The 24,319-nt window shown below is 37.6% G+C and overlaps 1 protein-coding gene across 1 annotated transcript in view; it reads left to right on the top strand.

Annotated features, from left to right (window-relative positions):
- Positions 1 to 24,319, top strand: part of BIRC6 (baculoviral IAP repeat containing 6) — a 180,083-nt gene that overhangs the window by 142,461 nt on the left and 13,303 nt on the right. The window contains exons 66-69 of the mRNA XM_029086930.1: positions 11,886 to 12,096; positions 21,339 to 21,484; positions 22,328 to 22,438; positions 23,628 to 23,845. Of these exons, the coding sequence (XP_028942763.1) occupies positions 11,886 to 12,096; positions 21,339 to 21,484; positions 22,328 to 22,438; positions 23,628 to 23,845 (686 nt within the window). The remainder of the gene's footprint in view (positions 1 to 11,885; positions 12,097 to 21,338; positions 21,485 to 22,327; positions 22,439 to 23,627; positions 23,846 to 24,319) is intronic.

The raw sequence follows: 24,319 nt of genomic DNA, 5'->3' as shown, positions 1-24,319 counted from the left end.
TTTTTTCCATATTAGTGGCTTTGTCAGTTAGTGGCAGCACAATTGGATAAGCTGCTGAAATTTTCTTGACTAAACAAACTAGTGATCCCTTTCTTTCTGTTTATGTACAGAGCAGATTGGCAGGGTTAGTTCTAAACATTTTTACTTTGCCTTTCCTAAAAGTGAGCTCACTGTACTTCCAGGGAAGGGTTTTATCAGCTGAGGCATGTAGCTGCACATGCATTTGAAGAGGAACTTACTGGAACATTGAGGTGAGGGCCGGCTTTTGTTTTCAGCAGTTGAAAACCTCATTTGTGTGGTCAAGTCATAGGTCTTCATTATACCAGGCAGTAACACTCTCACTTGTCTTTTATTTCTTTTGTGTTCTTGTTTTCTCTCCTGTTTTTGAAAATGAAATGTTGTAAATGTATCTGGCATTTCCCATACTCTTCTGCAGACACTTCCCATTCGCTGTATTTCCTTTCTTACTGTTCTCTGAGGGTATTCATAGTATTGAGTACAAGTCAAAGGAAATAGATCTCTGTAGCTGAAGGAGTTGGTCTAGAAAAATAGTTAATCTGTGGTGGATCATTCCAACACCCAAACTCTAGCTTTTTTCAATAGTATTTATATTTTCTTGTTCTCCATAGAGGACAACTTCAAGATAGTACTGCTCATTAACAAAAGAATATTTTCTCCTCTTTTGAGTTAGTCTTTATTGTTATACTGTAACATAATGGAGGATGATCCATTTTAACAAGGTAGGCAGGAACTTGCATGAGTTTGCATGGAAGGTGCAAATTTTCTTATTCCACAAGTCTGGGGCACAGAGATGATTCTCCCTGTCGTATGTGGTGCTCAGTTAAACTGGTAGATAAATTTGACTCATAGCTATTGTACTGTAAGGCACTTTCAGTATGCAGTGAGTGCAAGGGGTTACCTTTCATTTAACTTAGACTCAGGGAGGCCATTAGGCTTGAATTTTTCTCCTCAGCCTGCACTTTTCGTGTTTACCAAAAGCCCATCTTGGTATTTAAACAACCAACTATTCTCCAGAAAATACACTGAAATGATAAAGGTTCTGTTTTGCATATGCACAGGGGGCCTGCCATCCTGGCCAAGCAAATAGTTAGATATTTAAGGGAGAATGAGATTCCTAAGTAGCCTCCTTTCTGTCTGTCCCTTGAGGACATGATTCTGTAGGTGTGCTCACACATATGGAAAGTTTGCCATAAAGTACAGGAACTGCATGTCCTTTAATTCCAGTAACAATGTTGATATCCTCTGCTGACAGTTAGAAGAGAAGACCCAAGTCTTGGCCTTTTTCCATCTGCTGAAGTAATGGTTTAAAAACACTCTACAACTTCATTATCTAATTTTGAATTTTCATGTTGATTTCTGTGCAATGAAATGGCAGGTTTCCATCTTATTTTCAATTTCCATCTTATTCTAAAATACTGGTGACTTGTTTTATGGGCTGGAAGGGATAACACTTAGACTGAGGACTATTTCAAGGTGGCTGCTTGCCCACTCTTCTGCCAAAAATAGTGAAATCACTATTCCCTTCTCCAGTGCAGGGATGCTGAAAGCCACATTAACTTCCTTAAACAATCGTGCTTCATGTTCTTAGAGTAATGATACCTTTACTTTCATCTCTGTGGATTGCCTGCACTTGAGACACTTAACTTGAGGTGGGAGGCAGCTTGCACCTGGTTTGTTTTGGTTTCAATTTTACTTTTTCAAGAAAGGTTTAGTCTGCAGAATATTTAAATCTTGTGGGTTTTTCTCTACAGAAAGTAGTTTTCTTATTTCCTTGGCTAAATGGAAGATTAATTTGACACTTCTAGCTTACCTTTAATATTAGATTTATTTCATTACATCTACCTCAAATAGAAAATGCTGTTCTTTTTAATAATGTATTAATAATGAAGTGGGGTTTTTTTCATCCTCTGACCAGGCAAAAAGCTTTATTTTCATGCAGTCTCTGAATGCCTTTCTTTATATATATCTTTCTTCGTATATTTTTTATATCTTTCATTTATCTATGCCTTTATATCATTATGTATTTATTGGATAGTATAGAGCAATCTTGTAGCTTTACATTGGTGCTTCCTTACACTTATTTTCTAGATTTAGCTATAAACATGATTTGGTTATAGCTTTATGCTTTAATTGTGTTTCTTCATATTTTGTTGGTTTTAAAGAACTGGTGTTGGGTAAAACCAGCAATGTTTCAGAGGAGAGATGGGGTTGGAACCCCTGGCAGTATGGACTTCCTCTGCTGTACTCTGCTCACATCCTTTCTACACTAATGCCTACTGGGCCACTTTTTCAAACAAACAAACAAAACCCGTTAATACAGTATTTTGCAATTTTAGTTTTTTGTTAATTATTCTTAATTTATTATGTATTCCCTACCCCCCATGTTAGATGGCTTTGTAGCCTCCAAGAAGCATCTCTTCATTACCTGACCACCTTTTCAAGATTATGTGGAGCCCTATTACATGGCAGAGAGTGATCTCTCTACTGGATTCCATTATCAGGGACTAGAGTGTGGCATGGAAATAGTAATATCTCCAAAACTGGGGACTGCACTTGGTTTCAGTAGTCACTTATGTTTTAAAAGATCAGTTGGGGTTTTTTTGTGTTTTATATCATTTGGGTTTCTTTTTCCTGTCCTTTGGAAATACAGGACATTGTGTCTTTTTACTCAACTGTACACACTGGCTTAATGAAACACAATGACACCATACACACTGGCCTTCTGCTTTTTCTGGCAAAGTTTTTCTCTCTATTCACAAATACATTTGTGACAACTTTTAAGTGTTGTTTGACTTCACTTGTAAAAAAAACTTTCCTGAAAATACTTAACTTCACCAAAATCAAATATTATTTAAAAATAAGCAAACCAGAAATAGTTGAGGTCTACTTCCTTGAGCCACATTACTACACTAACTCTAGATGACTGACCAATTCATTTTGATTCTATAATTGAAAGAGTTTTCCTTTTATATAGTAACAGTTAAACTGTTATAATTTTTTTTTCCAACTTTTGTAGAAGGTACTTATAAGTAGAGCAGTGCCAAGACAGACCACGGTTGTTAGCCTATTACTTGATCACCAGTAGTGGACAATAACAGATGCCTATGGGAGCATATAGGGATGGGGCTGACCTACAGATGCTGCCCTGGTGTTGCTACTATGTGGCCAGGGCTGGTGTCTCCTCATTTATGAGCCGTGATGGGCTGATCTTACATGAATTTATCTGATTACTTTTGAACCTGTAGCAGTATTTACTGTCCCAACGTTTAGTGCTAAGCTTTTCCAAAGCTTAACAGTGATGTGTTGTGTAGTGTATGTTCTTTTACAAGTGGCACTATTTCATCTAATGGTGCACCTATTCCTGTGAATGCATTGATCAGTCCAATTCTATTCACTTTTTTACCACTCATAATTAAAAAAACCCCAACCTTTATGATACACTTCATTAGTCGCTGAGGCTGCAAAGTCTCAGTTTATTTCATTTTAGTACAGCAGCTCATTCCATACCTTGGGTTGTTGAGTCACCTTTCTCTCGTCCCTTTTCCAGTTCTGGACTGTCTCTTTGAGAAAGGGGGAAAATGCACATGATGTTGAAGTGGTACTAATAATTGAACGCAGTCTCATTAAGTAATTTCCAATTTCTCTTCACCTTTTCTAACAATTGATCTGATTTTCTTTTTTTTTTTTATTTTTTGACTGCTAATGGGCTCAGTGCTAACATCTGAAAAGCAAAATTTTAAGGCTGTTATCTGAACAATAATAGTAATCAACTTGGAGCCTGACACCGTACATGTTGAATTCAGAGGCCCACCCTTGCATTATTTTACCGCTCTGACACAGCATGTGTAACTCATGACCTGTAAGGGGACTTAACCCTTCCTCCTCCTGCTTCGTCTTTTCTGGTGCCATTTTTCTGATACTCCAGATGATACTGTGAAAATGTTTGTGTGTTATTCCTATAAAGAAAAGTGAAGAAAAAGTCAAGCTAATTAAATTATTACAAGATGACAGTATTTAGAATGCATTTGTTTTATTTTTACTCGAAGGCTAATGTTTTCTTAAACAGATCAGATTTTGAAATACTCTGTAGGCAACCCTTTTTTTGTTCGGAGCAGAACACAGGGTGTTAATTAGGCCTATTATAAAAGAGGCTTGCCCTGGGTTGATTCTGAAACAGAAAATCAAGAGGCAGCAGAGCATGACGTATTTGGAACTGACACTATTGCCTGCAGCCTGGGCTGGCTGCATTCATAGATCATATGTTTGCAAAGATGCGGTGAAGGGGGGGCTGAGGAACGGCTCCAGTTTTAAAATATTTAGCAAAAGGACATGTGGGTGGCCCTGCTGGAAAGACAGTGTGTCTCACTCATGTTTGGCGCAGTATCTGTGGCCACAAGACTGTGTCTGAAGGTTTTAATTAAAAATACAAAATGAGTGTTTCCTTTGTGTGGCTTTTTTGCTCAGTGGTGTTTGTAGCTACTGAGTGTCTTTGATATGATAACGAGATCCTGAACTCCTTAATTTAATCATGGCTATGGGTTTTAGGTTTGTGAATAACATACTGAGGCTTAAAAAAGATGTCCTTAGTAATTACTAAGTGTGTTTTAGAAATGATGGAAAATTGACAGAACTTTAAGATCTATTTTTAAATTATTTGGAGGTAAAAGTAAAATAAAATAAAAAAGAAAAATGTCGTGACGGGTGTGTGTGGTACTGCAGTCATGATCTTAACATTGAACTTGAGCTTTTTAGTAAGTTCCATGGTAATGAGAGTGTCATATTTTACTTTTAGCTTCTTAAATTGATGAGGCCAATGTTCTTTAAACTTGCTTACTGTAAAAGATAAAATAGGTGTCTTGGAATGCAAAGGTGTTTTCTTGGGCTTTTTTGCAGGGGAGGTTTGGATACAGTGCAGTAAATTTTCAGTATTTCTGCATGATATGAATTGAACAGTTTTATAATCCAGCTGCTATACGTAACTGTCAGTGGTTTTCTTTCACATTACTTAAAACAGAGGCAGGATTAGATGGCTACTTCTGAATGAATATTAAACAAAATACAATCATTCGTCTTTCCAGGAAGATAGAAAGTCTTATTGAAATAGGAGAAAAATAGATCCAAAACAAAACAAGAAATGAGACTTGAAGGCGTCTCTTGGGTCACTGGAAACTCTACCCCACGCAAGAAGGAGGCCTCTTGGGATGGACGATGAGAGCATAATTATAAAATCAGGATTCAATTTCATCTTTGATTATAGAGGTCAATTTGTTCATTTCAAGTTTTAACCTGTTTTTTTCCCCTCTTCGAATCTGTTAAATGTAAACCGCACTTGTAGCCTTTACAGGAATTTTTTTGTTTAAATTTGCATTTCCTAGTTTTAGATGTGCATTCTCTCCAGAATGCCTTTTTCTTTTCAATTATTTCCTGTTAATCATCCATTCATGACCGTCCCTCTCATGTTTGCAGTGGCAGATCTCTTTGAGAAAATAAATAAAAGGGCTGTAATTTGGAAACAGTTGGCAGTGGTGCCTTCTGCTGTGACTGCCAGCGTACTCTTCTTGCCTTCAACAAAGGCAGAAAGTCAGTCATGTATGTTGGTCAGAAGAAAAAAGAAATTTCACGTAAGAAAAAATACTCAAACTTTGGTGAGCCTCTAAAATAACTGAAATTCAAGAAGTCCTTAAATGATGCAAGTTAGTAAATGAGAAACAATGTACAGGAGATAGATTGAGAGCATATATATACAGCTTTTCTCACAGCACGGAAGCAAGGCGAGTATGCATGTGGCAATGTGATATATTTAGAAGTTGTAAAGGTGTTTGGGGTTTTTTCCCTCAAGTGTATGTTTCATTTTGTTTTCTTTTACATCAAATTTGTAGGCTTCCTTAGGGTAGTTCCTAGGTTGGTTACAGTGAGAATTACAGTGGAAAGGCCTGCACATTAGGTGCAAATAAAGCAGAACTTTTAATCATTTTCTTACAAATTATTATTCTCTATTTGTTTCTTTAATCTGCTGTAAAGTGTGAAGATTTTTCTATATACTGGATATGCTATATTAATAGTTTCCTTTATTTTAAAATAAATGTGCTTATTCTTTGTGATATGTTTTAAATGTTCTTTGCAATGGAAGTAAGTTTTATAATCGTATTCATAGCCAGTTAAGTTGTACTGAGGATGTTAAATGAATTGCAAAAAAAAATTTATTGCTGTTCAGTACTATCTATTTAATGGGCCATTAGGCCTGGCTATTCTTTGTTTGAATATTGTATAATATTAAAAGAAAGCAAAGGAGTATTAGACTCAGTTGGGCCATTATCTTGTTACAGATATACATGCAATTTAAGGGGATACCTTGATCCTATGAAACTACCTGCCCTCATATGCATTTTCATTATATTAAAGTTGTAATTGCATATGGGTAGTCTTAGGTCTTTGTAAGAAATAAATCTATATTGGTGATGAATAGATAGATGTGTGGAAAGCAATTGAAATGTTTTGAAATCTCACACACAGTCTTTGAATGTTAATCAGTTGTTTCTGAGGAATAACTAGGCTGTGTCTAGAAATTTTTAAAAATGTGATCAGTGCCTTAATGTCTCAGGACCTTTAGACATTTGTGAAAGACTGCAGCTTTCAAAATACAGGATGCATGACAGTTTCTGAAAGTCAAGACTTCTTAAAATAGCTTAATTCAGACTCCTCATCCCTCCACCACCCCCAAGTCAGACTGCTTGTTGTGAGCATATAAGGGAGGTCTGGTTTTATGAAATATCTATTTTTTATTTTTTTTTTAGCTATTTAGCCTTCAGTGTCTTTCTAAATTGCAAATACTGTGGCAAGAGGCTAACTGAATTCTGGTGATTCCAGTAAAACTTGACCTTTATTATCCAAAGGAATGAGGGGGAGTAATAAGACCTTATCCCACTAAACCAGGTGATGTTTGCCAGGTGTTTGCCATCCCTACCTATCTTAGTAAATGGCAGTGACCTTGCTGAGATTTCTGCTTTTCATAAATGCAATGGAATAAATGTAGACCTATTGCCTATTGTCCAGAAAGGCTACAGTGAACTTCCTCCCTAATTATCAAAAACAATAAGACACTGTCCTGTTTTTTGGACGTATCCACTCATCCTTCTAGAACTTGTAATTCCTGCAATTAATAAAACAAAGGTGGTAGTAAAGGTGCTGCTGTTACTGTCCTTTAAATCAGCTGTCTGTGGCAGCACTGGGATTCCAGCCTTCAAGAGCGCTGCTGTCATGGTCTTGCTGCCCACCCCGTGGTGGTGTTGCCCCACTGCTCTCTGTCACATCGTGGCCCTTCTCCTTCACCCTGGGCTGTCACAGCTGCCTCTCAGCTGCTGGCCAGGGGCCATTTTACAGGTCCCCTGCATCTGGCTGCTCATGCTCCAGGGTCAGCAGGAGCTTTTAACTTGTGTTGTGCTTCATACACAACTGTTTGAACTGGTTAACTACTGGTATAGCCAAAAGGGGTGAGACCTTGATGTGTATTTACTGAATGCAAGTTGAGAAGCACAGAGGAAGCTCGCAGGGGAAGCAGACTGGGTCAGGAGGTGCAAATCCATGTTCCAGGCACTGGTTTTGGAGCCTTCTCCGAGGCAGCACGGTTGTTGCCAGGCAGCCCTGTCCTGCCGGCCCTGTTTAAGGCAGACAAGGATGCAGGATGAAAAATGAGTGCAAATCCGTGTTCCAAGTCTAGTAATCAAATAATTTAACTTTAACTTTTGATGTATGTGGCATATAGTAGTCATTTGAAGAAATGCTCAGGAAACCTAGCTAAAGTTCAGATAGGCTCTCTTGGACAGCAGTGCTGTTTGAGAGTCAACAAGGGGGAGGTTCTGAACTGGTCCGTGGTGCTGGGGGCTGGACCTCCCTCAACAGTTCACTGCCCCACAGAATCAGGGAACATGGACAAGACAAAAATGGACAGATGTGAAAGCCCCCCCGGCTTGTGTGGGCCTCACAGCCAGGACAGTCCAGCCACACTCAGTGTGTGAACCTGAGACCACCAAACAGAGCTGTTTGGAAAAGATATTTGTCGTTATTTAATAACATTTTTTTATTTTGGGATAACAGGGAATCCTGGATAATATATCCATTGGTCATTTTTACAAAGCCAAGAATTCTAGTCTCCTGTTTTCATTTTCTTAGGAGTGCTGTGTATTTGCAATTTGGTATGCTTATGTGTATGCCCATATAAATCAAATATTGTTAGTGCCTTATACAACTGAAGTACCTCTTAAAAAATTTGACATATTTTAGATGGGCTGATGCTATTCAAATTATAGCTCTGCTACAAGCAAAAGTATTTGTTTCTGTTTTGTGATGCGTTGGGTTTTCTCTGCTACACAAGAAGCTACCTTATTGAATTCAGGTAAAATGTTATGCTACCCCTGTATTGACCAATTCAGTCAGAAAAAAGGTTGGGTGTGTTCCCAAGGAATAGTATACTTAGAAGAAAACTTTTAAGTTTAGTGAATTACTTTTAACACTTGTTCTTCATTGAAGTTTGTATTTGCTTAAAATGCAAATTGCTGGTGTCTTAGTTGGTGAGATACTTATATGGGAAAATGGTAGTCCAAAGATTCCATTGCTTCTGTTTAATGGAAATAGGATTTGTTAATTTGCAGATTTGTATTTTATATTTTTATTAATGTTTTTAGTATTTTAATTCAGTTCCTTTAAATTACTTTGTTACAGGATCTAAATTTTTTTTTTTTACAAAGCTGTATCATTTATATTTCTGAAATACTGTTCCCAAATATATACATAATGATATCTAAAGGGAAGACATCCATCATAAATCCCAGCTAACTAAATATGCTGCAAACACTAAAAGCAGTAAAGGTGATGGTGGAGCCTGGGTGGTACAGCCTGAATATCGGGGTTCTAGTTTGAACTCTGTCAGTCCAGAAGGTGCTGTTACGACATCGGTAGATGCAGCTGGCCACACCAGGAGGGGATGGACAGGTTAGCAAACAGTAGATCTGGGCCAGGGAGGAGTTTTGCAAAGGAGTGTCTTGTAGTCCTAGTGGCTTAAATATAGTGTCTTAAAAATAGAGCGTTATCCAATTTGGAACAGCTAATGTATATACATATTAATGTATATACATAATGTATATACATATTAATGTATATACATATTAATGTATATACATATTAATGTATAACATGTATATACAGAGATTTAAAAAATGCTCAAGTCTTCCTAACCTATTTCAGAAAGCAGAGTTGTATCTGCAGAAAACACATACCGTGGTCAGTTTGGCATTCGCTTTCAATTGAAAACAAAGTAGGCACAAGGGGTAGATGAAGTGCCAAACAAAGGTAATAAATAGTGATTTGCCATTTTTTAGTTCTTTACAGCAAGCTTTTCTGATACTTATCCAGATATCCAGTATTGATAAACATTTTTACGATTTAGATTGGGAATGAGGGGAAATTCTGGCATTTTGGACAAGCACACTTGCATGGGTCATAATCCTTAGTAAGTATGATAAAGGCCCTGGACAAAAATAGTGTGAGACACATAATGGTATCAAGAAATTGAATTTAGAAGAGTCCAGCATTAAGGTAAAAGAAATTGGTAGTTGTTCCCTAAAAGACAGTTTAAATTGAAACCAAGTGAATGCATTTAATTTGTTTCACAGGGGAACATTTGCAAAGCAGTGCAAGTGAGTTGAATCTGGTAAAACCAGAAATTCTCTCCTATCTTTCTGGAAAACATTCCTATTTTGAAGTTATGTCAGTTCGGTTTCCCTCATGACAGTAATTTTTAATTTAACTATTCATTTAGCAAAGGAGAGGAGAAGCAAGCATTGAAGGGTTTGAAATTATATATTCGGGCCTCATGAAAATTTCATTGTTAAAATAAATAAATAAATGCTTTTCAGAAGTGAAATGCTGTGGTTATCTAAGAGGTCCTGTCTCTCCTTCACTTGCTATCTTCATAATAAACAGCTATCGATTAAATTGAGGAGCTGCTTGGTCATGGAGCACTACGGGTGGGATGTGGTTTCTGGTGAGGGCTGTGCTATGACATTTTATGGTCTCACTTTCTTCCTTTGTTTTTACCCTACTCACCCCCACACACCCTTTTTTCTTTCCCTTTTTTGTTTTTGGGGGGTTTTTTTGTGGTGGTAGTTTTTGTTTTGGTTTGGTTTTTTTAATTCACACATCATCAGATCTATTAGTGTTCAAGGTGTTTTACACATTGTGGGGGTTTTTCTGTGGACACTAGAGATTGAACATAAGGAATGGAGATATAGATATATATATAAAAACAGATAAAATATAAGAATTGACACATAATTGAAACTGGTTTTCTTAACGCCAGTGTTCAAATTCAGTGGAGTTTGCTTTAAATATATGGAGTATTTTCACACAGGATATTTTTAGAACCATGATACCAGACCTGACAGATTAATGTTTTGTTTTAGTAAGTTTTTGTCCTGTTCAACACAACAGAACTTCACCCAGTTAAGAGTTTGTGCCATTGTAATAGTTTCAAAATACAAATAGCAAGCTGTTGAACACAGGACTCTTAGTAGAGATAAATCCAGCTCTAAACCTGGATAAAGCAGCTTGTTGAATTTTGCTTGGATATTTATGCCATCCCATCATGCTGTATCTAGAGCTAAGGTTTTGGTGACAGGAGATGAAAGTTTGTGATCAGCTTTAGCTTGGAGGGTGAGATGTGCTAAAAGAAACATTAAAGAGTTCAGTGCTTTGTTCTGTCCTAGTGCGAGTTTTCAGGGGCTTTTTGTTTGTCAGGGGTTTTTTGCTGGAAAAAGCATAAACTTATTTTATCATAAACTCAGTCGTTTGTAAATACTTTGAACTAGAGCCATTGTCTTCTGCGGTTAGGTTAAAAATAGCATGTCCTAGGGACTGGGGAAGCAGCTGTGTTAAAGTGTCTGTGTATTGCTTCGTTTTCAGGATTTCTATTAATGATACAAACTCAGTTGAAATGACATCCATTACATATTTGTCCAAGCAAGTGGAAAAGAAAAATAAACAAAGTAGTGCTAGAGAATCCATTAGAATTCTGTGTCTCTGCCTGTCTTTCCTAGTCAGAGGAGCTGATATCTATATTCTACCCACAGTTACTTCTTTAATACATACACATCACACTGCGCAGCAGTAAAAGTGAGGTTTGCCTCATATACATATTCTTACTCATCTTCACTGTTTTCCAGTTCATATGTATGCAGATAAAATTTGCATCTTCTTCAGAGCCTTTGCATGTTCTGAAGGATGCATAATGGTTTTTGAAATGATACTTTCTCCATGAAAAGAAGCAAAGCTAGGCTTCTTAGTAGCTAACTTCATTTATTTTATGATCATAAATATTTCTGCAATAATGCAGACAAATTTTCCCCAAGAAGATAACTGTAAATAAAGTGGGTGATATGAAAGTCTGTCTATATTAATGCTTATGCTATTAGAATCATCAAATGCTACTCTGCTACACCATAGGTTACAATTTTTCCTCCATTTATATTTGTTTGCAATTCCTGTCGGCATACAGCTTGAGCCAGGATTGTATATTAAGCTACTAGAAATTAATATAGCATATGGTAATCCTTTTCCATACCTTGTTAGCATTTTTGTCCTCTTGTGCCTTTTGCTAACCTTTGTTTTCCAGGTGTCTTATCCAATTTTTTCTGGACAAGTCCATTAAAACACCAATTATAAATTACAATACAAAATACTGTATTTTACCATTAAATGCGATTAATATTTTAATAATTATTAAAATCTAGCATTTCTATTTAAAACATTTGCACTAAGAGTGGAAGGGTGTTCCGTTTTAGTAATTTTTGTAAACTGTTTTTCTCTCTTAGTTTTGGATATGGCCCGACATGTTCCCCTTTATCGAGCCCTGCTAGAATTACTCCGTGCTATTGCATCCTGCACATCGATGGTACCATTACTGCTTCCTCTGTCGGGAGAAAATAGTGAAGAGGAGGAAGAACAGTTTGAGTCACAAGCTTCTGTTGGGACTTTGTTGGCTAAAATGAAGACCTGTGTAGATACCTATACCAACCGACTGAGGTAACACTTATCATCCCTAACCTTCATTTAAACTGTATTTTGTACTTAATACATATTAGGAATATAGAAGTGAAAGAAGATTCAGTTCTGTATGTCCAGAGTGAGAACATTCCATCTGTGTGATCTAGATTTATGTGTATACGTGTATAATCTGTTTTACTATTGTACAATAGAATTGTACTATTTACAAGGGCGTTTTTTGTATGACACAAAGAAGCTGGTGTATTTGCATACTCTTGTCACTTCATCAGTAACTGCCCACTGATAAGAAAGAGGACTGCTGCTCAAGAATCGAGGAGCTTCTAATGTTCCTTAAATTTATTTCCCTCTTCAATGAGGTGAATCTTAATTTTGCAGGACTGTATTTCCTGTTGTCAGTCTGAAGGCAGGAGCATTCCTCAGGAGCTGTTGAAGAAGCCCATTCTGTAAAGAATGGGACTGGGGATGGCCAAACCAAATAGTAGTTTTTACAAGGAAAGTTCCAGATATATTCTGTATGCTCCTGTGCTGCTTTAGCCATTAAGGGCCAGGTTCCCCAATGGATTCTTCATTGGAGGCTAACTGCTTGTGAGAGATGCCTTTGGCTTTTGTCAGGAATAATAAGTTTCAGGAGGTAAAAGATTTGGGAGTTATTTGTGGTAAGAACCCTAACTATATAGAAATGGTTGAAAATTTTTAACTAGTGGTATCTGTTGGTGCTACATAGGAAAAGGATTTTTCTGTACGTTGGTGATTTTATGACAGCTACTTTGTCCTTTAGCACAGGTGTCAGAGGTGAGCCAGTATGCTGAAGGTGATGTGAAATTGCAAATGAATGCCCTGGAGCCATCCATGCCAGACTTCAGGTCTTCCAGCTCCTCTGAGAAACTCTGTGTTTGATAGTTCTTGTCACACACTTGCAGTCTGGCAGAGCAATTAGCAAACAAATGGAAAAGCATCTGAATATCCCATCTCAGCTGTGGTGCCATCGGGCTGTGTAAGCGTTGCAGTCTGATGCTGTGTGAGCTGCTTCTGCACACCTTCCAGAGCTCAGCTGACTTTTTAAGAAAACACAGACAGACAAACCATGAATGACAGTTTCTTTCAGTAGGCATAGACCAGCCTCTAGATACTGCCTTTGTAAAACAGAGTCTCTTCCAGGGAATGTGTGAGCCCAGTCTAACTGTTAGCTGATTTTCTTCCTTTTTTGGTGTCGTCCAGTTACAAGACAGTTTTGCTTTGTCAAACCTATTATTGTTCTATTATCCCCCTGGCTGGTTGGGCCATAGATGTTGGAGAAGAGTAAAATGTAGACCAGCAATCTTTTTCTTCTTCTACTCAGTAGCAACCAGGACCCATACTGCTAAATCAATTTTCTCTCTAAATATTCTCCTTTGACAAAGAAGAACTACACATTCTGGATAAATACAATGCAGCTTTGTATTATTTTAACAGCCAAAACTACTTACTTCTACCTTCCTGATGTTTCTTGTGCCATTTCTGATTGTTCCAGAGGTCAAATCATCTTCTCGGAGCACTTCTGAGTGATTCATGCAGCGTTACTTTATGGTTGCTTCTATCATCAGTTCTTGCCCTACAAAACTATGGCTTCTCATCTTCAGAAATGCTGCTGTCACTGAGATCTGACTGTCACCTTCTGTGAAATGTTGCTCTTTTGTTAGGGTTCACAGGGCAAGATACAAGTCTAAGAGGGCCTGGTTTTTAGTCATTTGACCGATTAGGTCGGTGCTGCATATGGTTGCTGTTTGAAGGGACAGTCACCAGACCAGCACACGCAGAAGAAAGGAGCCCCATCATCCCTCCCAATACCTCCTGCCTCTGGGAGGTGCTGTAGCTGGTACAGATTTCACAACCAACTTTCCATCTCTGTTTCTTTATGTCTTCAACCATTCTAGTTTCCAGAACCAAAGATTGGGGGCTTTTTAATGGCTGAATCTTCTTTTTCTGCCCTCACTGAAGGAGTTGGAAAAGAAAATGCTGCAATACAGATTTTCATTTCTTTCTTTTAATAATTTTCTGCTTTCAGCAATTAATTGTTTTCTTGATTCTGTTTACTTGCTTCCATTTTAAAGGTGGCTTGTTAGGAAATAATACCCATCCTTCCCTGCAAAATTTAGTGCTGTCCCTAAGCGTATGCTGAAACATCATGAAAAGAAGGTAAATATAATGTCAGGAAAAGGTGTGTGTAGAATGTTCTTCCTCCCACTATAAACTAAGAATTACCAACCAATACCTGAGAGGTTTTCTAAGCAGGAACCCCACTATTGGGAACTCAGTTTTTAATAACTCCTGATGGACTGGACTTTATCCATTAATTTCTCTAGTTCTTCTTGCCTGAGATGGCTAGTCTTCCATATCAAGCATGTAATGCACCTGTGGTGGGATTTTTTTGCTGACTTAATGCAGAAGAAACAGAATTTGGAAGGGCAAATAACAGTTCTGTATGTTGGATACCCATCTTGCTTACAATATCGCATAGATGATAGTATACATAATCTTCTTAAAACAGAAAAGAAAATATATTTGGCTTCTGTGTAATCCATTTCCAGTATAGATGTATGTATAAAATTCTCCACCACAATCACTTTTTTTGCTGCTCTGGTCATCTGTTAGCCTCAGATTTAATGGGCATGGAAACCTGTATCTTCTCATGTCACTTCCCCCAGTTGAAGTCTAAAAAGTTTCTTTGTGAGAACGGCATAAGACTACTACTCATAAGCTCTTTTTAATTTGGTAAAATAAAATAAAATATGACTAGTTCTTCAGTGTCCATTTAGGATCTGAAAACAAATAAGAATTTTAGAAGCACTATCGGTATTATTTTAATAATTGATAAATTTGATAAAAAAAAATCCATGGTTGGTTCAGTTATGTTATTTGTACAGTTTTCTTGTATTACTTTGAGGTATTGGCACAAAAAGAAATTTTGTCTTTCACTGGCTGCTTTAAACATAATACTGTTTGTCTTTAAAGCAGTATATAGTCAAGGATGGAAACACCAACAGCCTGAACAGCCTGGAATCATTGGGGTGGAAGCTTTTAATTCTCAGCATTTTAGTTGAAGGTGTGCCAGCAATATAAGCAAGTGCTGGCATGAATTTCTTAGACGGGACAATCTGCTGCCCCTTTTAGGTCAGATGCCAGAACAACAACATAATTATGGGATCTACTTTCAAAGACAAAACTTTCCGTTATCTGAACAGCAGTTCTGCTTGCATGTCTACCAAATGATGTCTCCCACGTTGGAGCAAGAGTGTCCACTTGGATACAGAATTTAAGGGGAGCAGTTTCGGTTTTGGACTCCAGTTGGCATTTGATTTCATTTACTTTCAAAGACTGTAATAGTCTGTTAGAAAATTGGGAAATTTCTGGATAATGAAGAAGACATGTAGGTATTAGTTGATTTCTCATGGGTGATTGGACTGCTAGAGAGTCAAAAGCCAGCACTAGTTTGAGAGTGGTCAGGCTTGTGTAAAGGATTTGCCACTAGGGCTGAGTTTGAGACGTTTGTTTGCTGTGGTGGCTGAGCCCTCTGCTGCAGAGCACTGCTGCTGTGTAGCAAAGCAGGCTCATCTGAACCACCTGCTGCTAGGTGAGCTTCATGGCAAATTGTTAGATTTGGCAAAATAAGCCCGTGGCTTATTTGTGTAATGTGGAGTGTAGCAAGTCTGTGTCTAAAATTTCTAACTGTGCTTTCCCTTTCCACATCACCTCAGCCACCTTCATGATAACTGCTTGAGGGAGATCTGAATTCTGTCATCTTCACACTTCTGTCGCTTCTCACACTGCTCCTAAGGGTTAATCCTGCCAGTTCCAAGGTTGGCTGGATGTATAGGGCCCCGCCTGTCACAGGGCTGTTGTGACCTGGGTGGTGTTCTGTTGCAGGGGGATGCTAGAATACAACCAGGCAGGCCTGAGGCATTTTCCCTGCTATGGCTTTTCATTGTCTTCAGTGTTATTTTGCAGAACTTCTATGTGAAACGGTGCATTTTGCAAACAAAAATTTTGTTTTATAATTGGTTCCCAAGAATTGAGGCCTAATTTGTTTAATTTTTCTTTGAAAGGCAAAACAACTGTCAGTTTCTTCTGTGGTGCTCTCAAGCGTATGTTCGGAGCTGGTGGTTGGCTGCAGAGGACAGTCCTCCGGCCTTTGCTGGTTTGGGGTACTTCATCGTAGTGTCTGTAAATGCAGTGCTCTGAGCCCCGGGGAGGAGGACACGGAGCCACCTCAGAGGAGGTTACTGGCTCTCACCAGGGTTTATTCGCAAAGGCACAGTACCATGCTTGCTTTGCCTGATTTCAAGAGATTGCTTTAAGAATCTGTGAGTTACTGGACGGATCGAGCTTCTACTTGGTACCTGTGGAAACCTACAGAAGGTGGGGGACCATGAGGACTGAGTGATACCACAGTTGCAAACCTCTTGCAGTTTTATCTCAAGACAGTGAGCAACTGTATAAAACTGAGCAGAATTCTGCTGTAGGCACTGTCTGTGGAGCACACAGGGGCTGAATGGTTCATTGACTTTATTTTATGAATACTTTGATAAAGGTATCATTCCGTAGCATCACATTTACCTCTAAGTATCGGGCATGGGTGAGTAAGTATTAGTATTGGCTTTAAAAATTAAAGTTGCCTTGGGGAACGTATTATTCATTATTCATTTAGCACAGCGTGAAGAGAAGGCTGTCATCTTCTAGCACAAGCTAAATTAATGGCTTAAATTATTAGCATGTACACTGCTGTCTCTTCTAGCAAATATATTCGTGACTGTCTTCCCTTTAAATATGAGTTGACATGATTTTGTCTGCTTTTTCTTCAATGGTTGAAAAAGTGTATGGGGAAGTTTCTAAATCTAAATTAAATATTTGGCTCCTCCTCCACTCTGAAAATTGTAATGGTTAGGTAAAGGATTGCCCTGCATTAAATAACTGCATTAAACTTTGCTTCACAAGAAGAATCATGGCGGAAAGAAATGTACAGTAAAATGCAGACAATTAAATGTTTTCTAAAAATAGAGAAAGTATGCATCAAAATATTCACATGGTTATATATTTGACCATAGTTTATTATTTATGAGTATTATTGGTTCTCATGTTTCTTTGGAATACCATTGAAAAACATACAATTAGAGTTCAGGAGTTTGATAACACTGTTAGTTTATCTGCATATATAAATGTATATACAGGCTGCTAGAGTGCAGGGAAGGAGCTGAAGGATCTTACTGGCTTTATCACTTTAATTTTGGTATTTCATCTCCTCATTCATATATTTTTGGGAGAGCCTTGTAATTCCCAGCAGCTCCCTCTCTTGAGCTGGGACTCTGCCTGTCCCTCTGAAATACGTGTGTGTCACACGCAGCTTGGAGAGAGCTCGCCGCAGCTCTGAACGCAGGCAGGAGCGCAGCAGCAGTATAACAGTGGGGAGGACACCAGGAAGGGAGGATGACGTTTTCTCAGCTAATGATTTGGGTTGCTCGTGTTATACACGCTCACAAATGGTAGAATGGTCACCAAGATGCTTTTTCATGTGCATGAAAAGTAGCACCACGTGTTTCAGATTACACTAAGAAATGGGTTTGAGGACTTAGAAATCATCTCCAGTATTTCTGTAATTTTATCCTTAGAGTAACATTTGCACTGCCCTGGAAGTCCTGCTTCCCACCTCCAAGACCGAACCTAAGAAAGCCTGTTAAAGTATTTATTACGTGGGATCCGTACCGCAGGCCGAAGGGCCACAGCAGGCTTACCGAGGCCACAGGAGTCTTTAACCTTTACTTCTCCAAGTGTTGTAAGATTCATCAGTTCTATGTAAAACCCATTCAACTTTTTCACAGGGCTTTGAATTACGTTTGTGTCTCTCCCCTTTTATAACCATATAGTTTAGGAAACTATATAGACTTACAGATTTTCCACACCGGGGTGTGTCATTACATCAGGGAGATGGGTATTTGGACCAGCTGCAAACCTCCATCTGCAGTTCCAGAGCTGTTTCACAGGAGATTTTAGTCTTACAGTGTACCTAATCTGATTTTCTTTAAATTGCATTTATTTAATAGTCATGATAAACCATATTGTAAAGATATTATTTTAGAAAGGGCTGCTGTGGTCTTCTAATGTAAAAGAAATATAAAACCAAGTGTAATAGATCCTATCTGCAATGAAATTCAGTTCTGTCTCAGATGGCTAGAGATGACAAAACTGTGTGAACTTGACAAATTATAATCAGTGTGAAAATATATACCACTGGGGAACCTTTGCCAGATTTCCCCATCTAGAGTCTAGGGATTTGATTTACCATATGTTGATTGTAAATAAACTGATGAGCTGTAAAGTATTGGTAAATATCTCCAAATAATTGTGTATAACACTAAATACATAAAGAAGGTCATGTAGTGGCATCTTCCAAACTCTGCAGGATTAATCACACTAAATTAATATTCTTATTTAGACAACGAAAGATGCGAATCAAGCAAGGGTAGGAAGGCAAAATGAGGGAAGAAAAAATGGAGGTCATCATTAATAGGAGTCTTACAAGTTATGGCAGCATCAGTTGGGTTGTTCCCCAAAAGAGAGAAGAAAAATCATCTTTACCATAACCATTAGAAGATACAAGTATGACTTGTGTGAGGAACGTTGGTAAGGCAGCATGGCTGACTTGGGGGTTTGTGATGCCGGCTAGCTTTACGCACTAAGAAACTGACTGAAATCCCTGACTAGGCAGAATCAAGCTCAAATATGAGACCTGGTTTCTTCTTGGTGTCAAGGTGGAATCACTTCTGCACTTTGCTTCCTAAACCACTTTTATGCAGTCTGAGCTCTGGCCTGACTGAGGAGTTAAGTGGCCTGGTAATGTAGACCATCACAAGCGCTCCAGATACCTTCAGGTGACAGGGTAGAACTGGGGCAGGGGGGATGGGGGTTGTCTGTGTTGCTCAGGGTAACAGTGGACAGAATATTTGTATAGGTGGTAAAAGGATCATTAAGAAAATGTGTTCTCTGGTGGGAGTTCAAAAGTGTTGAAGTGTTAACTGTTCTGGACATCAGGGAGAACAAAAGAAAATTCTATTATCAGTCCTGAGAATTTGCATTTGAGTAGATGTCTCCTTTTCCTACTGCTTCAACTAGATGTATATATTCCTTGTCTGCTTAGGTGGTTGACTGTCAGTAACTTATACCAAGTTATCTGTAGGAGCTTTTAAGCATGTGGTGAAGCCTTCTGTCTAATGAGGCCAACACTTAAATTTTTGTTTTATTCTAAGACCAAGTGGGAGGAAAAGGCTGGCAGTCTAAATTGTAAAACCTTGTGGAAGGTAAAAGCCCTACAAGATAACTGTCTTGAAAATAAATTTGTAAGTTAATTTCACGTTCAGTATCTTCGCCAATCACATTTTCATTGCTTTTTACGCATCTCTTTCTTGGATAAGCCATTGACATTTCATTTTAGTCAAAATTTCTCAAAGCATTTTGTAGCAAATAGCTTAAGGATTCTTCATCAACAGCAAGCAGCTCTAAATCTGTACAGATGTCTTGGAACTGGTGGCTGCTAGCATGTCTGTGATGTTAAAATAGGTATCACTGAGGTTTAGTGGGCTTAAATACACATTTTATGTTATTTTTGAAATAGTAGCTTAGATTTTCACGGGGAAAAAGGCAGTGATGAGGATGTTAGAAAGTATGAATGGGAGAGGCAGCTGCTGCTGCTTTCTCTCAAACACTGAACAACAGTTTGGCTCTGATCTTCCTAAGTTTGAGCACCTGAAGGCTCAGTATTGCTTGAAATCAACAACAAGCTAACGTCCTTCTGGATTAAATCTGGAACAGGGAGAATACACCATGCTGCAGTAATGAATTTTGTTATTAATGCACTCTAGGGATCTTCTCATTTGATTAGGCACAGTACAAAGACTTTCAGCATTACTGTAATCACCTCTATTGACTAGTTTAGAAGTCATTCTTTATGCATGAATTCAGTCTAGTTTAAGACACAGAGAGGAGATAGTATTTGGTAGTTGCTGAAATATGTTTGGGACATCAAAGCATTAAATTGCTGATTTTTCTTGTGTAGATAGCCTTCTGTTGTGCTTCTGGGTATCTAGTGGGAAAGAGGAAACCAGTGCTTCTTGGCTGTTGAACTTGTTTGGATCTTAAAATGAGCAAGGGCTATTAAAATTAAAAAAGTACAGAAATTGCAGTAAAATAATTTGGGAACCGTTAGCGTTAAAATCACTGAAGTTTTTCAGGATAACAATGTAAATTTATGCTCTTAAAACATAGAAGCTTTAAAATATGCACATTTAGGTTACAGTGTTATCAAATACCATGTCTTCATTTCAACAGTTGAATATATATGCTACTAAAGACTGAGTTATCACTATCAAAATATTTAAATATATCTTAAATTACTAGGTAAAAAGTGTCTATCAAACAGTGGTGTTACTATATACTGTATTTTCAAATTATTTCCTTACAAAAATTTGAGGTATTTAAATTGACATCTAAATTTGCAATACATTGATTATAAACACTGAATATAATATAGACGCCTTCTATATTTGTAAGACTTTTAAAATTGCTACATAAATTTTTTTATTGAAATAAAAGTTCTTAACTTTTATAGTCCAAGAGAGAACTGCAGAGAGAGACTGACTTCATTTTTGACGCACTCTCTTGTGATGCCTGGGCTGCAGTATGTAGACATACTGTGGATTTTTACTAGACGTTGCCTGTATTTTACCATTAATGTATTTTAAAGAATTGTTAGTGTATTGTGGAACAGGAAAGAGTTTGGTTTTGCACCAGGATCTGCACGGGTGGATGAAGTGCACATTCATGACATGATCTTTCTTATACTGATTTTTTAAGCTTTTCTAATATTTCTTAAATTGTGCAAACATAAGGTCAGCATGCAGCATAACAATCAAAAATAGGGAATGGTTGAAGCAGAAACTAGTATCCCTGGCTTTGTGTTCATACCTTTACTCTTCATATCAGATGTACTTCTGTTTGCCAAAGCAAGACTGTATGTTCAGTCTTGTCACAGTTAATTGCTGCATCCAGTGATTAACTGGAGATAGACAGAGGCATTCTGTTTCAGAAGACTTGTTTTAATATTGATCTTTAATCTTTGGTATTTTCCCTGTTGACAAATACGCTGAGTACTGTCTGATTGGTTGAAAAATATTCCCTCATGCTGTATCCTGTTTCTTTACGCCCTCCCCCCCAAAAATCCCAAAACCAAACAGGTCGAAAAAAGACAAAGCTAAAGCAGGAGTAAAACCTGATACTTCTGATCAAGAACCAGAGGGACTGACACTTTTAGTACCAGACATCCAAAAAACTGCGGAGATAGTTTATGCTGCTACCACCAGTTTGCGCCAAGCAAACCAAGGTAAAATAGATATACTTTTATAAATACTCTGTATTGTTTATTTGTAATACATTCATTAACAGTTAACTTAGAAATTAGCTTAAAAGCAAGAAAAAAAACTTCCCTCCTGCCACCAACCATGAACTACATTTTCAAAGGCAGTTGGAAACTTGTGGCAGTCTTACTTGTTTCAATTAGGAAATGGAATAATTCAAGTAAGTTAGAGTACATCTCATGACTTTCAGCACAGTTATGTAGCACCTTTATTTTCTTGGCTGAGGACAGCATATATGACTTTTAATAGTGAAGCCTTTGGTGGTAAAACTAAATCTTATAAATTAGATTAACTTTTAACTAGATGAATGCAGAACAAAAATCCAAAGCATGGATTGAACCTGCAGATGTTCAAAGGACCACCTGGTTGACTAGTAATGTAAACTAAAGATTAAGTAGCTTAATCAGGAGAGTGGATTATTAAAAAGCGTGTATAATCAGCTCCTGATTTTGGAGAATGCATCAAGAATACATGTGAATGTCCATCCTCACCATCATGTCATACTTCCTAGTTTAAATTTAAAAAAAAAATAGAAAAAACAATAAAAGAATATTCATAGCAGCAGCAGTCATGAATTATTTCTGAGCTGAGATAACAATCTTTATTTACTCGAGCTTTTCAGATAATGAAATATATGGTAGTGAGAAAAACAGATTTTAATGTTGTGAGTGATTCTCAGTTTTCAGACTTCTCTGCAAACAATGTCACCGAAAAATGTCATTTCAGGTTAGATAATCCCTAAGTGCTTGCTGTAGTTGTCTTAAAGTGACATGGTTAACTACAAATAATCATCCCATTTTGTATAACAGAAAAGAAGATGGCTGAATGCTCCAAAAAGGCTGCTGTGAAGCCCAAGCCTTTGTGTGTTTTACGGTCTCTTGAAGAAAAGTATGTGGCTGTCATGAAAAAACTCCAGTTTGGTAGGTTAAGTGTGAATATTTGTGTCTTAGAAAGCCAGTAACTAAGAAATATGCAATCTGTTGCACTGAATTCCTAATTATTTTAGAAAGTTACCAGCCTTCTTACATATGTGACCACTGATTCTTTTCACATATGGAAAATTATAAAAGTCTGTATTTTCAGGTTACCAACTAATGCACTCTTTGAACTAACAAGAAATGTTTTAAGCGTACACTAGATTAATTCAAGGAACTAGATAAATTCAAAGATGGTGTTCATGTTTTCATTCCAGTAATGATTTGTGAGTCTTTGAGTCCTCAAATTATATTGAAATGTTAATAATTTGTTCTAAAGCTCATATATGACTTTATATGTATGTTTGTTAATATTTTTTAATTTAAATAGAATTCAGACCAAAATGTGTTAAAAAACACATTTGAATGAAACTGCAGTGAACTGTTGTGTCCTTTCCTGGAGTGTAATATGTTGCATTTGGAAAATATGATGGGAGTCGGTGCTTATTTTGGCCATAAAGGGAACATGATAAAAAAAAAAAAAAAAATCATAAAGAACAAATAGTATCTCATCCACCAAGAGCTTTAAAATTACTGCAAAAACATGTTCTGGGAGTATTTTTTGAGTTGCAGTGACGGCATTTGTAGTCACGTTTCTTTGCTGTTGCATTTGTACGGGATTTACCTCACAAACGTCTGTGGAGTGTCTGCCAGGAATGGGCTGTTGGGAAGTTTGTATCGGCAGCTTCTCACCCTGGCAGCCATGCTGCAGATTTTGCATAGTCAGTGATTAAACTCGCTTCCCTGTATTTTTTTTTATGATTCTTTAATAACCTTGCAACCACCACACAAGTAAACACTGCTGGCACTCTGCTTCACACTGATTCCTTTATTCGCATATCAGCATTATTATGTATTCATAAGTATCGTTATATTCCTGCTCTGGAGTAGCGGGTAGCTTTGCAAACCAGAAATGATGTACAACTGACAAGTTGCGTATGAAAGCTTGTAAATTTGCTGCAGAAATTAATTTGACCCAGGACTGTTAATGCAGAACTGACAAAATAGTATTTTTTTACATTTGTATAATGCAAATTAAACTCTCCTGATTTTAATACTCAGAATCTTTATCCAAGACTAATCCATTATTAACTTCACTGTTTTCCTGATGCATTAAAATTTTCTTCTCTTCTAGATACATTTGAAATGGTTTCTGAAGATGATGACGGAAAATTGGTTTTCAAAGTAAATTACCACTACATGTCTCAGGTAAAAAATGCAAGTGACGCCAACAGTGCTGCCAGAGCCCGACGTCTTGCTCAAGAAGCTGTGACTCTTTCAACATCACTGCCTCTCTCATCTTCATCCAGCGTTTTCGTGCGTTGTGATGAGGAGCGGCTTGACATTATGAAGGTAAAGAAGCAAAGTTATTTTTATTTCCCTCTTTCAGCTTGGCATATAAATGTTTAAGAAGGTGCCTTAAATCTTAATAAAAAGCAGAAGTATTTCATGTGTACTTTAATTGCTGTCCAAACTTAACGTGAGGAGTAGCAGTATTTTAGAGTCTGATCCTGATTTCTCAATAACTTGGTGCGGGGCAGGGAGAGTCCATCTACCCCAGGAGCGCTCTGTTAGCCAAGGAGACTTCACAGGACAAGGGTCACTACTCTTCAGGTATTTGGAAGGAAAAAGTTTAATTTTGTTACTCCATTATGGTCAAAGTACATCTTTGCATAGGACCATTTGAGTCAATTAAAAGCAGTAGGTAAGGAGAAGTACGGTGAGTATCTCTGGACCTGAAGTTTATAGAAAAATTCTATTAATAGCATCCAGTACAGGGTGGAGTTTTCGCTCCTTCTGTTTTGATTTCCATTTGTAATCTGGACA

This window comes from Antrostomus carolinensis, unplaced genomic scaffold (assembly GCF_000700745.2).
Source record: "Antrostomus carolinensis isolate BGI_N321 unplaced genomic scaffold, ASM70074v2 scaffold2889, whole genome shotgun sequence".
Lineage (NCBI taxonomy): Eukaryota > Metazoa > Chordata > Aves > Caprimulgiformes > Caprimulgidae > Antrostomus > Antrostomus carolinensis.
This window is presented reverse-complemented; position numbering and strand designations above follow the sequence as displayed.